The 24,606-nt window shown below is 36.7% G+C and overlaps 1 protein-coding gene across 13 annotated transcripts in view; it reads left to right on the top strand.

Annotated features, from left to right (window-relative positions):
* Window positions 1–24,606, top strand: part of HUWE1 (HECT, UBA and WWE domain containing E3 ubiquitin protein ligase 1) — a 173,967-nt gene that overhangs the window by 41,035 nt on the left and 108,326 nt on the right. For all 13 annotated transcript variants that reach the window (XM_040467038.1, XM_040467040.1, XM_040467046.1 and 10 more), the window contains 2 exons: window positions 1,216–1,368; window positions 22,820–22,882. In XM_040467038.1, the coding sequence (XP_040322972.1) occupies window positions 1,216–1,368; window positions 22,820–22,882 (216 nt within the window). The remainder of the gene's footprint in view (window positions 1–1,215; window positions 1,369–22,819; window positions 22,883–24,606) is intronic.

The raw sequence follows: 24,606 nt of genomic DNA, 5'->3' as shown, positions 1-24,606 counted from the left end.
GAGTTTTAAGTGAGGAACAGATAAGCAGTCTGTTAAAGATAAAATACATTAGTTGCAAAAGGAAGACCATGGCCTTCAGGATTATCAGCAACCAGAAATACCTAGGTTTATTGCCATCTATTTAATTTTTTTTTTCCAACGTTTTTATTTTTATTTTTGGGACAGAGAGAGACAGCATGAATGGGGGAGGGGCAGAGAGAGAGGGAGACACAGAATCAGAAACAGGCTCCAGGCTCCGAGCCATCAGCCCAGAGCCTGACGCGGGGCTCGAACTCACGGACCGCGAGATCGTGACCTGGCTGAAGTCGGATGCTTAACCAACTGCGCCACCCAGGCGCCCCTGGTTTATTGCCATCTAAATGACATACTGATTTTAACACTGACTAGATGCTTAAATATATTGATAGACTTCGGTTTTATTAAAAAATCAAAGCAGTCACTCTTGGGTTAATGTTGCATACACTATACTGTAACAGTCATAAGTGCCACCAGCTGTTGTTTTTTTGTTTTTGTTTAATTTTTTTTTAATGTTTACTTTTGACAGAGAGAGAGAGAGACAGAGACAGAGACAGAGCATGAGCGGGGGAGGGGCAGAGAGAGAGGGAGACACAGAATCCGAAGCAGGCTCCAGGCTCTGAGCTGTCAGCACAGAGCCCGATGCAGGTCTCAAACCCACGAACTGCAAGATCATGACCTGAGCTGAAGTCAGACACTCAACCGACTGAGCCACCCAGGTGCCCCATCACCAGCTGTTGTTGATATCTTTAGCTTCCATATGGAGAACCCTACATTTTAATTCATTCTATATCTCAAAGAATACAGGAGCATAAAATTATCTTTCTTTCACAGTTCTTTTAGTCTAGCTGGAGACTTAATGTTCTTGAGTTCCACTATGTATGAAAATATCACATTTGTCTCTATTGTAATTTCTTTTTCTTGTGGGGACACCTGTGCAGTTTTGAGCTGCTGCTCATGTGTTTTTGTTTTTGTTTTTGTTTTACTTTTATTGGACTCTGTGGCTTGCTGCCAGATTATAAGTTGCTTGGGAACAAGGTTGCATGTTGTAGGTGCGCAAATGTTTATAAATTTTTTTGTATTGTTAAACTTCTTAATAGCTTTGTATATATTGACAAATCTATTACTACATTGGTATTTTAAGTTTTCAAGGCCTAGTGTGCCTAATACCATGAACTTGCCCTTTTTTGTTCCCTGTAGCATTTGACAACTTTATTGGCTTCCTCCGATATGCAAGTGGTGCTGGCAGTCCTTAATCTTCTGTATGTATTTAGCAAGAGGTCAAACTATATCACACGCCTTGGATCTGACAAGAGAACCCCACTGCTAACCCGGCTGCAACACTTGGCAGAGGTGAGTCATGGGTAAAGAGTGGAAGGGCACAAAATTGGACCATATAGTTCCTTTCCACAGGTGTTTTTTGCATTGTCAAAATGGATAGTAATCCCTAAGTTTACTGGCCTAATTAAATGGAATTATGGGGGCCCCATTAGCGAAGTTCCCCCTAAACCTAAGAAGTATTCTCAATTGTTATGAAGTAATCGTGAGAGATTTCATGAATCTCTACTCACAAAGTAGAATCTCCCTTTTTTCAAAAATGACAACTTCATTCTGGAAAGTTCAGAATCAGATTCTACTCACGAGGGAGGTATAGTGCAATGAAAGATCTGGATTGGAGTCTTGTCTTGTCCCTGCTTATTAGCTCTGATACCAGTTTTTTCATTTGGGATTTTAGTATATCTACCTTCAGAGTAGTTTCAGAATAAAATACAAGGTATTTTGCACTGTGCTCACTAATTGGTTTGTGATGGTAGTAATTGTAATTGAAGGCAAAAAGAACTCTCATGTAAAAGTTCAACTCCACCAAACTATTGTCCAATGTTTCTAGACACAAGGATGATACGTACTTAGGTTTGAAAGAGGTAGCCATTGCTAAAACGTTTTGTTAGAAGAAATTGGTAAGTCTGACTTTTTAAAAGCCAATTGAATGGTTAACTCAAATAATGTAACTGAAGTTTCAGGCTATTTTTAGGTAAATGATTCCTTAAAAATCATTTTTGTAGGATAGTGAATGCAACATGTATTGTGAAAATTCTAGGACATACAGAAAAGTGTAAAGAGAATATTAATCACCTGTATATAACTTACCCAGATGCAGCTTCCTTCAAAATTTGAGCATATTTTCTTACATTTGCAAATATGCATGTAGAGACATGCAACCTGTTTTCTTTAACATAAGTAATTTTCTGTTACTAAAAAAATGTAAGACAGTTCAACATTGGCTACCCAAATAACAGTAAAAGGGAAAAGAAGCCATATCTCAAGTAGATGATGCTTCAAAAGCATTTGATAAAATTCAGCACATTAATAAAAACTAATATAAACTCTTAGAAATAGGAAAACAAACTTTAAATTTATGAATCATCTACCAGAAGTCATAATGGGAAAGCTGAAGCATTTCCATTGAATTCTAAAGTCAGACAAGATGCTACCTACTACTTTTGCCACTGGAATTTGTAGTAGAGGTCCTAACAAATACAAGAGAAAAGAAAGAAATGAACGATACATACTAAAAGAGAAAACTTGTTACTATATGAAGGTGATAGGTTTGAGGCTTTTGGGTTTTTTGGGGAGATAGCATAAAATTACTAGAACTAATAAAAGTACAGTGAGACAACCAAGTCAAAAATCAGTGTATAGAAACAAATATCTCCTCTGTACAGTAGTAATAAACAACTAGATGATTAGAATAAAGACCTCATTCACAGGATCAACAAGTATAGTTAAACTGTATTGGGCAAAACCATACATTTAAGAGAAGATAATGTAGAAGGTTATATTGTGATATACTGGTAGGGAAGGAACTCTTAAAAACTTCAAAGCGTAAATCTTACTGTAAAAATTTGAATTTTATAATACAAAATTAAGACTTCCTTTTCAATGGAAAACATCATAATTCACTGCAATGCTAGCACTTAACTGGAGTGTAAATCAGCACACTGCTTTCTTGAATGAGAAAAACACTAGTTGAGCTAAACAGTGCACCTACTGATGTGGCTAACAACATTCTGGTGCCAATTCATTTTGTCATGGACCAATCAATACCACATTCAAACAGTTGGTGGAATAACAGCTGGTCTGTGGACAATATTAAGCAGCACTGCCAAAGATAAAACTTAGTAGTGATAGATTGAGAAGTGTTTAGCCATGTTTTAAAACTGTCAAGGGACTGTCCCTGTAGTATATTTAAGGAACTCCTCCAAATTAACGTGGATAAACAAAAGTATGGATAGATAATTCACAGAAAACTCAGCACATTAATGATGCTCCAGACTCATTAGTAATTAGAGAAATACAACTAAAGCAAGATACAGCCTTTTAAACTGTCAGATCAGCAAAAATTAGAAAACTGTGTAATGGTAAGTGCTAATAGGCATGTGAGGCTATAGGAACCCTTGACTGGTACTCCTGGTATATATCCCAAAGATAATCACATTATTCCGTCAGGTAACATGTGGGAGAATATTGCATCATTGTGGCAGTAGATTGGATAAGCAAAATGGAGTTTATGCATATTGTGGACTGTGTAGCAGTTAGAAGCGGGGGACCAAATAATGCACGTAGCAACATCAGTAGCTTTTGAAAATAATGCTGAGTGAGAGGGAGTTAAAAATGTTTATTGGTAGTACCGTTTCTGAAACTTAAAGATGTGCACCCAAAGCAACATACAGTTTTGAAGAAACAGAAATTAAAGCATGTAGGAAGTGGTGAAAAGTGTTGTCTTTGGCAAGGAGAAAGTAATGTGTATGGGCAGTAATTGGATAGACAGATGGTGTATATAAATAAGTAAAAGAAAATAAACCTAACCAGCAGTATTTAAGATCTGTTAGAACAAAACAACCCTTACTTACAGATTTAAAAAAAATGATCTAAATTTGTTAGCAAAGACAGATGATGCCATTTTTTGCATGAGAAGACTCAATATAGTAGAAGCCCTCTTAGATCAAATTAGGGTTAATAGTTGGTAGGTTAATTATTGTTAAAATGTTGTTAAAGCAGAACTTTTTTTAAGTTTATTTATTTTGAGAGAAAACGTGCATGCACACAAGCAGGGGAGTGGCAGGAAAAGAGAGAATCCCAAGTGAGCTCTGCACCAGTAGCATAGTTTGTAAAGGAACTTGAATACAGAATTAGAAATTTCTATAATTTACCCCTGAATCTCTTTCCCCTAACTTGACACTATTTTTATATTTTTATATTTTATTTTTTTTAATGTTTATTTATTTTTGAGAGACAGCACAAGCAGAGGGGGTGGGCAGAGAGAGAGGTAGACACAGTACAAAGTAGGCTCCAGGCTCCGAGCTGTCAGCACAGAGCCCAATGCAGGGCGTAAACCCACAAACTGCAAGATCATGACCTGAAGTCAGACACTCAACTGAGTCACCCAGGCGCCCTGACACTACTTTTAGCATCTTGCCTTTTAGTCTTTGCCAAATATTCAGATTAGTTTTTATTTTAAGAAGATAGTTCCTTTTTCAGTTTAAATCATTGTTTTATATGGTATTTTATTTATATAAATATTTTTTGAGAGAGAGCATGCACATGTGCATGAGTGGGGGAGGGGCACAAAAAGAGAGAGAATCTTAAGCAGGCTCCATGCTCAGTGCAAAGCCCAACATGGGGTTCCGTCTCATGACTGTGAGATCATGACCTGAGCCAAAATCAAGAGTCACATGCTTAACTGACTGAGCCACCCAGGTGGCCTTGTATAGTATTTTTTTTTTAAATGTTTATTTTTGAGACAGAGCATGAACAGGAAGGAGAGGGTCAGAGAGAGAGGGAGACACAGAATCGGAAACAGGCTCCAGGCTCTGAGGTGTCAGCAGAGAGCCCAACGCGGGGCTTGAACTCACGGACTGTGAGATCATGACCTGAGCCGAAGTCGGACGCTTAACCAACTGAGCCACCCAGGCGCCCCTAGTATTTTAACATCCTTCTATATTCAGGTTCCTTTAGAAACTAAAATCTTGACACCATTAATTGCTCTACAGACAGCTGACATAAATGAGTTTGAAGACCAACACCTGGCTTGGTACACTTACTGATAACTGGTGGGAGCAAAAGAGTGACTGCAGCAAGATTGCATTAGTCAATATATTTTACAGAAGGCATGGAGAATACAGTTAATCTGTCAAATTGGTTAAGTAGAGGCCCTGTTAATAGCATTTACTGGAAAGCAGAAGGCACAAAAATATCTAAGAAAATACTGATAAAGAATCAGGGTCAGTTGCTGTAACAGATAACAAAATATAAAGCCATAGTAGTTTTAATTTTTTTAATTGGCATAGAAATAGACATATCTGCAGAATAAAATAGCCTCATTTATAAAGAAAAGTACAGTTGGCTGTTTGAGGGAAAAATGTGTTGTAGGTCGTTTCTTCACCCTATTCACATAAATCCTAGAAACATATTTAGGAGTAAATATAGGCAACTCTTGAACATCTTTCATGAGGAAGGATTTCCTAAGTCAAGAAACCTATAAGCCCTTTTTTAAAGTTGACAGATTTTATGTGAAAATATTAAAACTTGTGTGTAAGAATTAAAAGGCAGATGACTTCTTAAGCTGGGAAAAAATATTTGTACTGTATACAACAAAGGAATAATGTTATATAAATAGCATCTATAAATTATTAAAAATGTAGTAAGTAATCCAGTAGAAAACATGCAAAAGTATATGAACAGACAGTTCACAGAGGAATATTAAATATTTTTAAAGAATTGGTCAAGAAAACATGAAAAGTTTACACTAGGAATAATGGGGAAATGCATATTATGTGAGGTCATTTTTAACCACTAGATTGGCAATAGTATATAGTATTGACTAGGTTTTAGGGAAACAGTACTTACAGGTACATATAAACTATTGGTGTCAAAATGTCCTTTTGTAGGGTTTGGCCACATCTTTTATTTAAAAATGTATACATTTTAGGGGTGCCTGGGTGTCCCAGTTAGTTGAGCGTCCGACTCTTGATTTCAGCTCAGGTCATGATGCTAGGATTGTAGGATTGAGCTCTCTATTGGTCTCCACTCTGAGTGTGGAGCTTGCTTAAGATTCTCTGTCTCTCTCTCTCTAAGAAAATAAAAATGTATATATTTTATTTCATCCAATAGTTCTATTTTAAAGAAATGTTAGAAACATTCAGATGTGTGCAAAAGTTATATTGAAGTATTCTTATTGCACCATTGTTTGAGAAAAATTTTTGAAATGTCATAATTAACATGGCATCAACCGATGTATGACACTAAAAAAGCTCCTCAATGAAAGGATCTCTTAGCAAGAAAACTTAGTTGAAGATCCCGTCTATGGTTTTTTAAAAGTCCAAAAGTAAAACTGTATTAGTAAAGTCCAGAAAGTTACATATCTAATTGTAAGCTCTGAACGGGAATTGGGGGGAACGATGGTGGGTGAGTTTCACTTTTTATATTCTCTACTTTGAATGTTTTATAGCCATTGTGTATTATGTATTTTATAATTGAGAATTTGTAATGACTTTGTAGATATATTTTTAATGGCTATTATATTCCATTGTGCTATAGTTGTTAACCTGACTTAGTACCTATTATATGTAATCCTCTTAATACTCTGAAGCTAGGAATTCTTATCCTCATTTTACAGATGAAGAGTATGAGGTGTTAAGCAAGGTGAAGTGATTGCTTATAATTCCCACAACCAGGCATTGATGGAACTGGGGTTTGAAACCTGATCTATTTGCTTATATGTGCCATCCCCTTTCCAAGAGCTATACAATGTTGAATGGTTTTCAGATTTCAAAACAAGCTTTACATTTAAAGATGGAAGAATATTCTAGTTAATTTGGTATTTTGTGTAAAGCCATAACACACCTACCAGAGTTAATATCTTGCCAGATATTAATTTAGAAAGTAAAAATTAAGATGTATACTGTACTCTTACATGGCACGCATATGCAAAGTGTGGAAGTGTAGGATTTTCTTTTTTTCTTTTCTTTTTTTTTTTTTTGCTGTTGTTTTTGGATAGTTCAGGATTATCAGGTTCATTTCTTCCCTTGGACCATTCTATTACCAGGAAGGATTGCTTAAATGATTGCTATTACAGTATTCTCCCTGCCCCCTCACCTTATCCATGGGGGACATATTCCAAGACTCGCACTGGATGCCTGAAACTGCAGACAGTACTGACCCCATATATACTGGTTTTTTTTTCCTGTACATACCTGTGATAAAGCTTAGTTTATAAATTAGGCACAGTAAGAGATTAACAATAACTAATAATAAAATAGAATAATTATAAGAATATACTGTAATAAAAGTTACATGAATATGGTTTCTCTGAAAATAACTTACTGTACTGTATTCAGTCTTCATCTTGTCATGATATGAGATGATAAAATGCCTATGTGATGAGATGAAGTGAGGTGAATGACTAGGCAATGTGACATAGTCATCATAATGTAGCCTTAGGCTACTGTTGACTATCTGACAGTACCTCAGAAGAAGGATCATCTTTCAGATTGCTCTTGTCTGTGGGTACCAAAAACCATGGAGAATGAAACTGCAGATACTGGGGGACTGCTGTATGTTCTTTTGTGTTTTGGACTCCTTTTACCTTTGACAGATATGCTTCCTTTTTCCTCTGAATTGGGATAACATAGAGACTGTAGATTGAAGGCTGATTTTTAAGTCCCAAACAATTCAGAATCTTGATGGGTGCAATACATTGCAGCTTTTGTTAATACATAGTGTGTGATGCTTTGTTATTACAAATAAGAGAATCTTGCAGGTTTTTGAGGGGTTAGACATAATATGCTAGGTGTTAAGTAATAATAACTATCATTACTTACACTCCCTATTAAAATTTTAAAACTTCATTTTTCTCAAATGTAAAATTCTCTAAAAATGTAACTTGTTGACATGGTTTGCTTTCTCCTACATCTTCCTTTTGAAATGTAAGTTTTTATAACAGTGGTCTTCATAGACATTTTGGTTCATGTCTCTTCAGTTTTTAGACTGCTTTTTGAATCAATTCTTTTGTTATCCACGCCTGTGCAACAAATACATGTATTCACTTGCATGTGGTTAAGAACCTGGATTTAGAGGACCTAGAGCTCTTAACAGATCAAATTAATCTCAGTTTATGGATCTGTAAATTGGGGATTATGATCATCTACCTCCTAGATTTCAGGTATAAACTAACAGGTCATGAAACATTTAGGTTTAATGCTGATCATGTTGCAAGTACGTAATGGAAGCTATTTTTTTTTTAATTTTTTTTTTCAACATTTATTTATTTTTTGGGACAGAGAGAGACAGAGCATGAACAGGGGAGGGGCAGAGAGAGAGGGAGACACAGAATCGGAAACAGGCTCCAGGCTCTGAGCCATCAGCCCAGAGCCCGACGCGGGGCTCGAACTCACAGACCGCGAAATTGTGACCTAGCTGAAGTCGGACGCTTAACCGACTGCGCCATCCAGGCGCCCCTATGGAAGCTATTTTTGAAGACAGTTGTCAGCACATAACTACATGATATTCCCTTTTATATTTGCTTTCTTTTAAGACCATATATACATTATTTTGCACAAACCTATACATACTGTCACACAGTTTTTTTGTGCATTCTTCTTTCTCTTGGGTCATCTTCCTACAGTCTTCCTACAATCCTGTATGTATTTTATCTTCATATTATATTGACACATTGGGGGTATTTTTTTAATATGAAATTTATTATCAAATTGGTTTCTATACAACACCCAGTGCTCATCCCAAAAGGTGCCCTCCTCAATACCTATCACCCACCCTCCCCTCCTCCCACCCCCCATCAACCCTCAGTTCTCAGTTTTTAAGAGTCTCTTATGCTTTGGCTCTCTCCCTCTCTAACCTCATAGAGGGTATTTTTAAGGGTACTTTTGTCATTGAATTACAAAGGCAGGACACTTTTGCATCTAAATTTTCTTATTTAATATTTTGTTAAAATTCGCTAAATCGCTGTATAGCTATGTCATTCTTTTAAAGGTTACACAGTATTCCATAGTTTGTATGTTCTGTAATTTATACAACTATTTCCCTATTAATGCATGCTCTTTTTTTTTTCCTGTTAACAGTGATTGGTACATTAAGCAATCTTGTACTTTTACCCTTACTTACTGATAGTTTTGATTCTGTGAAAGAGTCCCAGTAATAATCCGTGTTACTTTAATTGGCCCTTACTTTATGAGTAGTGAATTTGAGCATCTTTTTTGGGCTGTTAGGATTTGCTCTTGTGAATTGTCTGTTCGTTTGCCTGTTTTTTTCTTAGTTTAGTGTTTTTCTGCTATAAAAGCTCTGTTGGAGATAATAGCCCTTTGTCATCTGTTAATTTTTTTCCAAATCTTCATGTTGTTTTGTTTATTGTGTTTATGTACATACTTGTTTTCAGAAATGGTTCAGAAAAAGTGTGGAAAAGGGGCGCCTGGGTGGCGCAGTCGGTTAAGCGTCCGACTTCAACCAGGTCACGATCTCACGGTCTGTGAGTTCGAGCCCCGCGTCGGGCTCTGGGCTGATGGCTCAGAGCCTGGAGCCTGTTTCCGATTCTGTGTCTCCCTCTCTCTCTGCCCCTCGCCCGTTCATGCTCTGTCTCTCTCTGTCCCAAAAATAAATAAACGTTGGGAAAAAAAAAAAAGTGTGGAATGGCTTTTAGGAAAAGTGTTGAATATCATGTTTTGGTCTTTATGAAAAATGACTGTGTATGTGGTATCTTTTCTCATGATAAGTTTTTAGTGACTCAGTTAATCCAATGATGTGGGCCAGTTGTAAATATGAACAGTGGCTAGTGAACTGCAAATGTAGGGGAAGTTCTCCAAGAAGGCTTATTGAATTGTTAAAAGCCATTTGTTTTGGTGAAGGTCTAGTACACTGGTTTTCAAACTTGACCATGTAGCAGAGTCACTTTATTAAAACATAGATTGGTCTCCATCCCCTGCTCACACTCCTTTACCTCTTTCCCCCTCCAGTTTTTGATTCAGTAGACCTAGGACAGGGCCCGGTAATGTGCATTGTTAACAAATTTCTAGGTGATACTAAGGCTGCTGATCCAGGGACCACACTTTGAAAACCACTGGTCTAGTCTGTCCTATTGAGTAAAGCTACAAAATCTTACTGAATTCTTACAGTTTCATCTTAAAGAACATCAAGCTTTTTCCTGATGTCTGAATACTTATTCTTTAGCAAATCCCATCTAGTGACGTGGTGTCAAATATGCCTTTATGGCATGGTTGATACAATAGTTATTTATTGGGTGTCTGCTTAATTGCTAGGATCATATGATAACACTATAGGATAGATGAGGATAATGACATTCAGAAGTTATATTATTTTCGGGAAAAGCCTATAGGCTCTTAATCCCTGATAAAGTGTGAAATGCATTATTTGCTGTTACTGTCTTAGGTGTTTGGGGTTGTTATAGCATGGTTTTTATTCCAAACCTGGGTGTCGGCCTGAGACCTGGCTCTTGAATCCACACCCAAACCTTCCAGTTGACACCATTCAAGAAGTATATAGCCAGCCCTGTGCTGGATAAAACATGTTCTGTTCTTTATAAAGGTCACGTAGTAGTTGAAAAAGCAGGTATATGTGTATAATAAAAAGGACAAAGAACTAGTTGCTCTGAGTAGTACTAATAAGTACCCTAGAATTTCAAACATTCCATAGATTTACCTTGTTGGCTGCACAAGAAACTTCCTCATAATAAAATATATATGCTTGATATTTTTAAAAAATTCAGAAATCTACAGAAGATAATTTATCATGATCATGTATCCTTAGTATTTTGGTAGATTTTCTTGGACTTTATTTTATATATATTTCTTTACATAGCTGAACACATGGTATATATAATTTTATAACTTCATTTAATATACTAGCATTGGTGTTTTCCCTTGTTAATTTTGCATAATTTTGTAAGAAATGTTTCTTTGTGTTTAATATAATGGTAATATGAATGTCACATTATCACAGACTTTCATGAATCAGATTTGACTTGGCACATGGTCTTTTAAGGATTCCAGCTTATTAGGGCAAGTCATTGGTGCTTGATTTTTATTAATTACAAAACATGGGAAGAAAGATTCTGTGATGACATGAATAGTGGAAGTAATACTAAAACAATTGTGACAACAGAAGAACAAAAGGAAAATAATTGTGAAGGTGTACAGCTTTTCAAGCTTATTCTGCCTTGCAGAATAATTCCTTCAAGCCAATAATTCCTTGGCTTGAATCTCCGTCTCTTCTATGTGGCATCAAATGAAGATGTATTAAAAAGTGGAGTGTTCAAAGTATGAAGGTAAAAGCATTCAGAGAAAGTATAACTCCATCTTCTTTTGTTGTTTGGGTGGGCAAGGTCTTTTTGGGGATGAAACTAATACCATCAGAGAAAAAATTGATATTAAGGTACGGTTTTATATCTTCTGTAAGTGAATACTTTAAATACTGTGAAGTTATGCCATCATACGATTCTCTCTGTTTACATAACATTGCTCTTATTTGTTTGGGTTATTTTCAATACTTTTCTATTGTAAATAATGCCACAGTGAATATCTTTAATGCATCAGTATGTGGTAACAGATGCTTTTATTAAGTTCTTAATGTTGGACCTTCTAATTTACACATTCTTGTCTCATTTAATCTTGAGAAAGATGCTACAAGCATCATTTTCTCAATTCTTTTTAACAGGAATGGTTCATTTTTTTACTGTATATTTTAATGTTTATTTTTGAGAGGGGGGAGGGGCATAGAGAGAGGGAGACAGATGATCTGAAGTGGGCTCTGAGCTGACAGCAGAGAGGCTGATGCAGGACTCAAACTCAAACTGCAAGATCACAACCTCAGCCAAAGTCAGATGCTCAACCAACTGAACCACCCAGGCGTGCTGCATCATTTTCTCAATTTTATACATAGATTGAGGTAAAGATCAGAAAAATCTAGTAACTTGTTCTGACTGTCGAAGATGAACATCATAATAGCCAGCTGCCTTAAATCTTTCCCTTTTCACTGGTTCCTGCTATCTATATGTACCTTTGAAAAAGAAAGCAAGGGGCGCCTGGGTGGCGCGGTCAGTTAAGCGTCCAATTTCAGCCAGGTCACGATCTCACGGTCCATGAGTTCGAGCCCCGCGTCAGGCTCTGGGCTGATGGCTCAGAGCCTGGACCCTGTTTCTGATTCTGTGTCTCCCTCTCTCTCTGCCCCTCCCCCATTCATGCTCTGTCTCTCTCTGTCCCAAAAAATAAATAAACGTTGAAAAAAAAAATAAATAGAGAAAGCAAGAACTTCTATTTTCCGGGGGGGGGGGGGGGGCGGTCCCGCTAAGCGAAAGGCATATCTATTTTTGTTGATTTTTTTTTTTCAAAGAACCAGATTTGGTTTACTTATATTTTCTGTTTCATTTATTTCTGCTCTAAGTTTTACTATTCTTTCTGTTTGCTGTGGGTCTAGTTCACTCTTTTTTTCCCTAGTTCCTTAAGGTGAAAGGTTAGTAATTTTAGATATATTTTTTTTTAATGTGGGCAATTATAGCTGTGAATTTCCTTGTAAGCACTGCTTTCAGGGTATCCTATAAGTTATAGTATGTCATGTTTTTATTTTCATTCATTTTGGGGAATTTTCTAATTTCTTTCCATTGTTCTGGAGAAGATACCTTTATATGATTTTATTCTTTCTAAATTTCTTGAAGCTTGTTTTGTGGTCTATCTGGGAGAATGTTTTACTTGTACATCAGAAGAAACGTGTGTTCTGTTGTGTGGATTATTATATCTGTTAGGTCTAGTTCGTCTTCTATTTTCTTGTTCATCTTTTGTCTAGTTATAAATGTTTGCCTTGTGGGTTAGACTAACATCTTGATTTTTGAGAAGTTACTTTGAATTAATACCAACTTAGTTTTGGGGAGCCTGGGTGGTTCAGTCAGTTAAGCGTCTCTTGGTTTCGGCTCAGGTTATGATCTCACTGTCTGAGAGATCGAGCCCAGTGTTGACATCTTAGAACCTGCTTGGGATCCTCTATCTCCCGCTCTCTCTGCCCCTTCCCCACTTGCACTCTTTCCCTCAAAATAAACATTTTTTTAAATACTTAGTTTTAATAGCACACAAAAACTTTGCTCCTGTGTAGCTGTTTCCCCCACTTTGTATTGTTGTTGCCACAAATTACATCTATGCGTTGTGTGCCTATCAACATAAATGTATAATTACTCTTTTATATAGTTGTCTTTTCAAGCACACGAAACAAGAGGAGTTATAAAACTAAAAATACATCAGTGCTTTTATAATTTACCTATGTAGTTACCTTACTGGTGTCTTTTATTTTTTCATATGGAGTCAAGTTACTGTCTTACGCCCTTTCATTTCAACCTGAAGGACTCCAGTTAGCATTTCTTGAATCACGTGTGCCAGCAACAAGCTCCCTCAGCTTTTATCTGGGAATGTCTTAATTTCTCCTACATTTTTGAAGGATAATTGTGCCAGGTCCAGAATTCTTGACTGGCAGTTCTACTCTTCTAGGACTTTGTGTCTTCCCACTGTACTCTGACATCTGTGGTTTCTGATGAAAAATTAGCTATTGATGTTATTGAGGATGCCTGGTACTTGACAAGTCCTTATTCTCTTGAACTGGGATTTATAGGTCAAGTCTTTGGTCAAATATGATATGATTTTGGCCATTATTTCTTTAATTTCTCTGCTCCTCTTACTCCTTTCATTCTGGGACTCTCATTATGCATATGTTGGTACACTCGATGGAGTCCCCACATAACTCTTAGACTATACTTTTAATTTTCTTTCTTTCCACTCTTTCAACTGGGTAATGCAATTGACCTAGCTTCAGATTTATTGATTTTTTTTCACCTTCCAGAATTTATTTTTCAAATCTGTTTGTCTCAGAATTTTTACAAAAGTAATACATGTTTAGTGTTAAAAATTAAGAAAACACAGAAAATTGTAAAGAAGAAAATAACAAATAATCCTCAGTCATCATCATGTAGAAAAAATAACTGATAACGTTGTGTTTCATATGCTGCTTTTCCCCCACATAACCCATGGTATTTTCCCACACGAATTAAATATTCTTTGAAAATGTAATTTTTAAAATAGAACTACCATATGATCCAGTAATCACACTATTGGGTATTTATCGAAAGAATATGAAAACACTTAATTTGAAAGGATATATATACACCTTTATGCTTATTGCAGCATTATTTACAACAGCCTAATGATGAAAGTAGCATGTGTCCATCAATAGATGAATAAATAAAGATAGGTGTGTGTGTGTGTGTGTGTGTGTGTGTGTGTGTGTGTGTGTGTGTAATGGAATAATACTCAGCCGTAAAAAAAATGAAATCTTGCCATTTGCAACAACGTGGATGGAGCTACAGCGTATAATGCTAAGTGAAATAAATCAGATAAAGACAAATACCATATGATTTCACTCATTTGGAATTTAAGAAACAAAACAGATGAGCAAAGGGAAAACCAAAGAACAGATGGTTGCTGGGGCGGGGGCGAAGGGATGGGTGAAATAGCTGAAGGAGATTACACTCCTTGATGAGCACAGAGTAATATATGGGATTATTGAATCTGTATTGTGTACTTGAAAGTAATTTAGCAATTATGTATGTCAACTATACTAGAAGTAAAATAAAAATGCATAAATAAAATATGTGTTGGCTTAAAGATTAAAAAAATAATTTCATTTCAGTATTTGACTGGACATTAGTCTTGGCTTCTAAACTGCCCTCCTTGTCCTCTTGAGTTTTCTATAACTGCCCTTCTATGTCTGCTTGGCCGGTACCTCCTCCTGTGCTCAGCCTCTGTCACCTGCTGTAGTTACCATTTTTTGTGGTGAGAACATTTAATATTTACTCTCAGCAACTGACAAGTATATTGTCAACTATATTGACAAGTATATTGTCAACTATATTGACAAGTATATTGTCGGTATTGTTAACTATAGTTACCATGCTGTACATTAGATCCCCAGATCTTCTTATCATATATAACTGGAAGTTTACACTCTTTGACCAACATCTTCCCATTTGCCCCAAGCCCCAGCCCCTGGCAACTACCATTCTGTTTCTAGGAGTTCAGCTTTTTTAGATTCCACATATAAGTGATAGGATACAGTAATTATCTTTCTCTGCCTTATTTCAATTACTGAAATACCCTCAAGGTCCATCCATGTTGTCACAAAAGGCAGGATTTCCTTCTTTCTCCTGGCTGAATATTAGTCCTGTGTTTGTCTGTGTGTGTGTGTGTGTGTGTGTGTGTGTGTGTGTGTGTGTGTGACATCTTTATCCATTCATCCATAGATGAACACTTAGTTTGTCACCATAGGTTGGCTGGTGTGAATGTTGCAGTTAATATAAGAGGGAAGATATCTCTTTGATGTCCTAATACCATCTCTTTTGGATATATGCCCAGAATTGGGATTGCTGGATCATATAGTAGTTCTATTTTTAATTTTTTGAGGATAGCATTTCACTAGGAACTGTACCAACAGTGCATGAGGGTCTCCTTTTCTCCAAATCTTAGCCAATACTTATTTCTTAACTGTATTTTGATTCTAACAGGCATGAAGCAGTATTTCATTATGGTTGTGATTTGCATTTCCCTGATGATTAGCAGTATTGAGCACCATTTCAAATACCTGTTGGCCATTTGTATGTCTTTGGGAAAATGTCTAACTCCTGTGCCCATTTTAAAATCATTTTTGTGTGTGTTACTGAGTTGTATGAATTATTTTAGTGTTGTGTCACTTCATTTTGCTTTTGTTTCTTGTGCTTTTTGGTATCCTATCCAAAAAAACTAATAATTATTACCAAGACCAGTGTCAAGGAGCTTTTCCTCTATGTTTTCTTTTTTTTTCCTAATTTTTTTTTTACATTTTGTTTATTTTTGATATACAGAGAGAGAGAGACAGAGCACAAGTGAGGGAGGGGCAGAGAGAGAGAGGGAGACACAGAATCTGAACCAGGCTCCAGGCTCTGAGCTGTCCACACAGAGCCCGATGTGGGGCTCAAACTCACAAACGGTGAGATCATGACCTGAGCCGACGTCAGATGCCTAACTGACTGAGCCACCCAGGCGCCCCTCCTGTATGTTTTCTTTTAGGAGTTTCATGGTTTCAGGTCTCATGTTGAAGTCTTTAATCCATTTCAAGTTCATTTTTTTGAGTGGTATAAGAAAGGAATCTATTTTCTTTTTTCTGCATTTTGTTACCCAGTTTTCCCAGCACCACTTATCAAAGAGTCTATTTTTACCCATTGATTATTCTTGGCTCCCTTTCAAATATTAGTTGACCATATATATGAGGGTTTATTTCTGGGCTCTTGATTCTGTTTTTTTGGTGTATTTGTCTGTGTTTATGTCAATATCATACTGGGTCTTCTTTATTGCTATAGCTTTGTAATAATGTTTGAAATCAGGAAGTATGATACCTCTAGCTTTACAGTTCTTTCTTCCGATTGCTTTAGCTATTTGGGGTCTTTTGTGGTTCCATATAAATTTGAGGATTTTTTTTTCTATTTCTCTGAAAAATGTCATTGGACTTTTGATAGCAATTACATTGAATCTACAGGTGGCTTTGGATTGTATGGATGTTTTTTTTCAATTATTTTTTTAGTGTTTATTTTTGAGACACAGAGCCAGAGACAGAGTGCAAGTGGGGGAGGGGCAGACAGAGGGAGACACAGACTCTGAAGCAAGCTCCAGGCTCTAAGCTATCAGCACAGAGCTTGACATGGGGCTCAAACTCAGGAACCGTGAGATCATGACCTGAGCTAAAAAGTGAAGACGCTTAACCAACTGAGCCACCCAAGCGCCCTGGATTGTATGGATGTTTTAACAGTGTTCTTGGGATTCATGAACACAGGATATCTTTCTATTTGTGTCTTTAATTTCTTTCGTTAGCATTTTAGTTTTCAGTGTACAGTCTTTCGTCTTCCTTAAATTTATTTTTTTTAATGTTTATTTTTGAGAGAGAGAGCGAGCGAGAGCGAGCGGTGGAGGGGGAGGGGCAGAGAGAGGGGGGCAGAGACACAGAATCCGAAGCCAGCTCCAGACTCCAAGCTAGCTGTCCCCACAGAGCCCAACATGGGGCTGGAACTCACTAACCACAAGATCATGACCTGAGCCGAAGTTGGACACCCACCAACTGAGCCACTCAGACGCCCTCATTAAATCTATTTCTAAATATTTTACTGTTTCTGGTGCTGCCTGTTTTCTTTACTTCTTTTTCATATAGTTCATTAATGTTTAGAAATGTGACTGATTTCTATATGTTTATTTTATATTCTGCAGCTTTACTGAATTCTAACAGTTTTTTGGTGGGATTTTTTGGCTTTTTGTATACATAAGATCACATCATTTGCAAATGGAGACCGTTTTATTTCTTGCTTTCCAAATTGGTTGCCTTTTATTTCTTTAATTGCCTAATTGCTCTGCTAGGACTTTTAGTACTGTATTGAATAGGAGTGTTAAGAGTGGGGATCCTTATCGTGTTCAGGATCTTGGAGAGCTTTCATCCTTTTACCATTTGATTTTGATAGTAGCTATGGGCTTGTCACATATGGCCTTTATTATGTTGAGCTGTGTTCCTTTTATATCCCTTTTGTTTTAGTTTTTATCATGAAAGGGCATTGAATTTTTGTCAAATGTTTTTTTCAGCATCTGTTGACCTAATCATATGATTTTTGTCTTTTATTCTGTTATTATGGTGTATCATATTTGTTGACTTGTTTTTGTTGAACTACCCTTGCATCCCAAGGATAGATCCTACTTGAAAATGGTGTATGATCGTTTTGATGTGCTGTGCAATTTGGTTTGCTAGTATTTTGATGACAGTTTTGTGTCTTTGTCCATCAGAGATGGTGGCCTGTAGTTTTCTTCTAGTGTCCTGTTAGGGTAATTCTGGCCTCTTAAAATGAGTTGGAAGTCTGGCCTCTGCAAATTTTTGGTAAGAATTTGAGAAGAATTGGTATTAATTTTTTTTTAAATGTTTGATGAATGTATTAGGGAAACCCATCTGATCCTAGGCTTTTCTGTGTTTTGATTACTGATTTAATATTCCTGCTCATTATTAGTCTGCTTAGATTTTCTATTTCTTCATTATTTACCCTTGGTAAGTTCTCTGTTTCTAGGAATTTACCCAGTTCTTAGAGGTTATCCAATTTGGCCATGTGTTCATAAGTAGTCTCTATTTTTATTATGTTTTTAAATATTCCAGTATAGTTAACATACAATGTTCTATTAGTTTAATGTGTACAGTATAGTGATTCAACAATTCTTTACATTCTCCGTGCTCATTATCATTGTACTCTTAACCCCCACCACCTATTTCACCCATCTCCCCACCCACCTCCTCTCTGGTAACATCTGTTCCCTGTAGTGGAAGAGTCTGTTGGTTTTTCTCTCTCTTTGTATTTTTCCTTTTCTTCTTTGTTTTGTTTCTTAAATTCCATATATTAGAGAAATCATAGGTAGTCTCTTAATAATCCTTTCTATCTCTGTGGCATCCATTGTAATGTGTCTTTCATTTCTGATTTTATTTAAATCTTCACTCTTATTTTCTTAGTCTAGCTAAAGTTTTGTCTATTTTGTTTATCTTCCCCCCACTCCAAAAAACACACCTCTTATTTTTATTGAGCTTTTGTATTGTTGGCTCTTTTTTTTGTCTCTATTTCATTTATATCTGCTGTGATCATTGTTATTTCCATCCTTCTACTAACTTTGGGCTTAGTTTGTTCTTTTTCTAGTTATAAAGTTAGGTTGTATTTGACATCTTTCTCGTTTCTTACTGTAGTCATTTATCCCTGTAAATTTCCTCTTATAGCTTTTTTTGGTTCATCCCATAAGTTTTGATATGTTGTGTTTGCATTTTATTTTTTGCCTCAAGATAGTTTTTAATTTCCCTTTTGATTTCTTTTTTTGACTCCTTGATTTTTCAGGAGTGTATTGTTTAATTTCCACATACTGTGAATTTTTCAGTTTTCCTCCTATTGATTTCTAGTTTCGTACCATTGTGGTTAGGAAAGATACTTGGTATAATTTCAGTCTTCTTAAATTTGCTAAGACTTGTTTCGTGACCCACATAATCTATCTGGGAGAATGTTCTATGTGTGTTTGAGAAAAATGTATATTCTGCTGCTGTTCAGTGAAATGTTCTGTATAGTCCTGGTAGGTCCATTGATCTAAAAAGTATAGTTCAGTAACTCAAAGGGATACATGCACCCAATGTTCCCCAATGTTTATAGCAGCATTATTTACAATAGCCAGATTATTGGCAACAGTCAAGTGTCCATCAACTGATGAATGAATAAAGATGTACGTGTGTGTACACACACACACACACACACACACACACACAGGAATATTACCCAGCCATATAAAAGAGGAAGTCTTGCCATTTGCAACAACATTGGATAGAGCTAGAGAGTATTATGCTAAGCGAAATAAGTCAGAGAAAGACAAATACCATATGATTTCACTTATATGTGGAATTTAAGAAACAAACAAACAAGCAAATGGGAAAAATAGGCAAACCAAGAAACAGACTCCTAACTATAGAGAAAAACTCCCAGAGGGGAGGTGAGTTCGGGGTGGGTTAAATAGGTGATATGGATTAAGGAGTGTACTTGTTGTGATGAGCCACCAGGTGTTGTATGGAAAGTGTTGAATCACTATCATACACCTGAAATTAATATCATACTGTATATTTACTTGAATTTAAATAAAAACTTAAAAAAATGTATAGTTCAAGTCTAACATTTCCTTATATTCTGTCAGGGCAATCTATCCCTCATTGAAAGTAGCGTGTACCATTGTTGAAAGTACCAGTCTACCATTATGTATTGTTATCTGTTTCTCCCTTTAGATGTTAGTATTTGCTTAATATATTTAGGTGTTCGAGTATTGTATGTATATAATTTACAATTGTTATATGCTCTTTGAATTGACCACTTTATAAATAATGACTTTCTTTGTCTCTTGTTACAGGTTTTGAGTAAAAGTCTATTTTGTCTGAAATAAGTATAGCTTACCCATTGGCTCTCCTTTGGTTTCTATTGCATAGAATATCTTTTTCCAACCCTTCACTTTGAGTCTGCATGTACCCTTAAAGGTGAAGTGAGTCTTTTGGAAGCTGCTGGGTCTTGTTTTTTTTTATCCATCTAAGTATTCCATCTGTGCCTTTTGATTGGAAAATCAGTACACCTACATTTAGAGTAATTATTAATGGGCAAAGGCAATGCCATATAATTTTTTCAGGCTGTTTTGTATTTTCCTCGTCCTTTCTTCCTCTCTTGCTAACTTCCTTTGTGAATTGGTTTTCCATAATAATATCCTTTGATTCTTTCTGTTGATCTTTTTTGTATCTAACTAGGTTTTTGTTTCTGGCTACAATGAGTCTTATGTAAACATCTTATAGATATAAAAGTGTATTTTAAGCTGATAACAACTTTGATTGTATACAAATATTCCACCCTTTTACTTCCTCCAAATTCATTTTATGTTTTTAATGTTCAGTTTACCTCTTTTTGTAGTGTATATTCTTTAAGAAATTATTTTAGCTTTTAATATTTTTAATACTTTTATCCTTTAACTTTTATCATCTATGGATGATTCTTTAAGACCGTGTTCTTCTGGGGCTCCTTAGACTGGCTGCAGCTGGTTCACAGGCTACTGCAGGGTCTATAGCTGAGACCAAGGTCTGTAGGTCTATTACCCAACAGGTGGTGAGACTCCTCCCCCATCCCTTGGCTTATGGGGCTAGGTTTCCCAACTCCAACAGAGGCACTTATGTCCATGGATGGATGCCAAATTGTTGTTGCATGGTGGCAGTGAGGTCTTATTTGGCCTTATTTGGATGCTGACATCACTGCTCATGTTCATGTTCCTGTAATTTTTTTTCCCCTTTATGTGTTTCACAGTGTCTCATTTCTTTGCACACCTCATAGTTTTTTTTGTTGGATAATGGATATTATTTTTTAATATTTATAATTTTTTATATTTTTATATTTTTAATATATAATTTTAAAAATATTTTTAATATTAATATTTTTAATATATTATTATTTTTAATGTTAATATTTTACATTATTTTAATATTTTAAAAATATTTTTAATATTATAATGTGGCTGCTCTGGAAATCAAATTCTCACTCTTTCCTAGGGCTTGTTATGGTTTGTTGTTGTTTAGTTAGACTTTTCTGAAGTGATTTCATAACTTTTTGTGTGGTCATTGAAGTCTGTTCTCTTAGTTTAGTGGTCAGCTAGTGGTTTGCCTTAGACTCCTGGAACAAAAAATACATATTTTTCCCAGTCTTTGTAGGTGGGTTCTGTGTGTACGTTGGTATCTTTAGTGGCAATACTCAATATCTTCAGTACTTAACCAGGATGTTTATAATTCTGCCTTAGCCTTTACTTCTGACTTGCACAGAGCCTGATGCTCATCCAGAGGTGTGGAACTTAGGGCCTTCTCAGGTATTTTCTACGAATGTGCTTAGTTAGCCTCAGGCACACACATGGCCTTCTAGATTCCCAGGAATCTGTGGAACTTTTCCAAGTCCTTATTCTCCAAAGCATCTTATTCCCCAGCCTTTTTCCCCAAGCTTTTCACTTTGTCTGTTGTTTTATCCAATTGTATTGTATGCCTTGTCCCAGGAAGTGAGGACTAATGCCTTTGCCTTTGAAGGATTTCAATAAATGCTCACCCCACCCTTGATAGCATCCGAATCAGACTAAAATAAAAATGTTTGATATCAAACACATTGAAAATGCAAGCTAGTTTATTAAGCAAGACTATATGGTCAGAGGTTTGGATTTGAAAGCCAATAATAGTGTACAATTTAGTCATTCTCCCCCAGTACCTTAGGGGCTAGTACTTGATGAGTTTTTAGACTTTGTGGAGGCAGAGTATATTTGGAGTAAGCAACATACAGTCTTCTGCTTTGCAACTTGGCAACCATGTCAAAAAGGAACTGTACAGGGGCTCCTGGGTGGCTCAGTAGATTGAGTGTTCGACTCTTGATTTCAGCTCAGGTCATGATCTCATGGTTTGCAAGATCGAGTCCTATCCTGGAGCCTCCTTGGGATTCTCTTTCTGCACCACCGCACCCCCGGCTCAAAATAAATAAACTTTAAAAAAAAAAAAAAGGAGATATAGAGCATGTGATTCCTCAGTCTAGTGAGGGAGGTGAAAATGTATTTGGAAAGCAGAATACTGAAGGCCTGATGAGATAAGACTTACCTGTCAGCAAGTATGACTGCAAACATGCACAGTTCGATTATTTGCAATAGTTGCTTATGTTCTTCCCAGTCGCTATTTGATCTCATTGGAGAAATTACCTTTAGCCAGATCATCTTGCCTTGAGTCTTTTTTTTTAATGTTTGTTTATTTTTGAGAGAAAGAGCACAAGCAGGGGAGGGGCAGAGAGAGAAAGGAGAGACACAGAATCTGAAGCAGGCTCCAGGCTCTGAGCTGTCAGCACAGAGCCCAACGCAGGACTCAAACTCAGAAACTGAGATTAAGACCTGAGCTAAGGTCAGTCAGACCTTAACCTGACTGAGCCACCCAGGCGCCCCTTGCCTTGAGTCTTTAGTCCTTGCTTCTGTTTCTTCCTTCTCTTTGTTGGACTTTCACATTGGCTGTCTCCTTGACGCTGTGTTTCAAGCAGCCACATACTCTTTTTAAGTATTTTATATACAAGGCTACCTTAAACACTATTTTAACACTGTCTTTTTCCTTTGTTAAGAGCTGGGGTGGAAAGGAGAATGGCTTTGGACTTGCAGAATGTTGCAGAGACTTGCATATGATGGTAAGTAATTCTTGGATATGGGTATCTTGGCAGAGCTATTATTTTGAGCCTTACTTTACAATGAATATATGGAATATTAAGTTGCCACTTCAGATCAAGATCTTTGAGGAACCTGACATCAGTTAAGACAGAACACACCTTATCTAGGTGTTTGGGCCCTCATTGTGTTGGCATTTGGAAGAATTTCAGAAACATGGTGTATGTTCATACCCAGGTCTTAAGTAGAATGCTGCATTTGGTGAATCAGTTTGAAAGTGATGAGAAATCCTAGAAAGTGCATTTGCTTGCATTCTTTCACTGTAACTGTTGGAACTCTGGGCAGTGTGGTGCAGTTTTTAAGAATGGATGCTTGAGGGGCGCCTGGATGGCTCAGTCAGTTAAACATCTGACTTCAGCTCAGGTCATGATATCATGGTTTGGAGTCCGAGCCCCGCATCGGGCTATCTGTTTTCAGCATAGAGCCTGCTTTGGATCCTCTGTCCCTCTTTCTCCGCCCCTCCCGTTTGCTTACTTGTGTGTGCTCACACACTCTCTTGCTCTCTCACTCTCTCTCAAAATAAAATAAACTTTAAAAAATTTTAAACACACAGACAAAAAAAAGAATGGACACTGGGAACAGTTCTGCCACGAGAGTTATTGGGACCTTTACAATGTTACATGTGCTTTCCAAGTTTACCACTCATGCCCTTTCCTACCTTTTTATCTGTGCTTAGATTACAAGCTTAGGCCATCATCCTTTCTGCTTTGATATGTTGCTTTGTGATCCCAATTTGGGATCACAATTGGGTGTGTGAAAACAATTTTTTTTTTTTTTAATTTTTTTTTTCAACGTTTATTTATTTTTGGGACAGAAAGAGACAGAGCATGAACGGGGGAGGGGCAGAGAGAGAGGGAGACACAGAATCGGAAACAGGCTCCAGGCTCTGAGCCATCAGCCCAGAGCCCGACGCGGGGCTCGAACTCACAGACCGCGAGATCGTGACCTGGCTGAAGTCGGACGCTTAACCGACTGCGCCACCCAGGCGCCCCCGAAAACAATTCTATGTTAGGAAGCAACTATATTTTTTAGCAGATGTTGCTGCCTTTGTCAGATTGTCGTGTATAGGACAAATAGCTGTGATGAAATGTAGTGATTCTATTTTAGCAAGCCTTTTTCCCCTGGAGGAATGGTTCTTTTTCTGATCAAAGAAAACTACAAATTAGAACAAATTACTTTCCCATCTTAGTTGGTATATTTTCTTTAGTGTGCATTATAGGAATGAATATTGGGTAGTATGGGAAATAAGTGTTACCTAATGAGCAAAGCTACATAAGTCTTAAAGAGTATTCAGTTTGGAATTCTAATTCTGAGAAAATAACATTTCATCTTTAAGTTGGTTAATTCTGAGCCTCCATTTGTGTATCAAGCTTGTTCTTTACCCCTTGGGCAAAACAGTATGATATACTCTACTAGGTTTGTATGATGCCTGTTTTGGGCCCAGCCTTTGTTAAGAAATCACACACATCCTTCTATTTATTGATATTTGGTGTATCAGTGAGACTTTGAAAAGTATGATGTATACTTTGAAAGGAATTAACATATATATACATGTTTCAAAAACTTCTAAGAATTATTGTATACAATAATTCTCCATTTCCAGAGACAACCACTGCGATTGTTTGTTTTGTTTTGTTTTTTAACATTTATTCATGTTTTAAGAGAGCACAAGCGGGGGGGGGGGGGG

The sequence above is a fragment of the Herpailurus yagouaroundi genome, unplaced genomic scaffold (assembly GCF_014898765.1).
Source record: "Herpailurus yagouaroundi ecotype Mexico unplaced genomic scaffold, PumYag 67189, whole genome shotgun sequence".
Classification (NCBI taxonomy): domain Eukaryota; kingdom Metazoa; phylum Chordata; class Mammalia; order Carnivora; family Felidae; genus Herpailurus; species Herpailurus yagouaroundi.
Note: the sequence above shows the minus strand (reverse complement) of the source record. Positions and strands in the feature narration are given on the sequence as shown.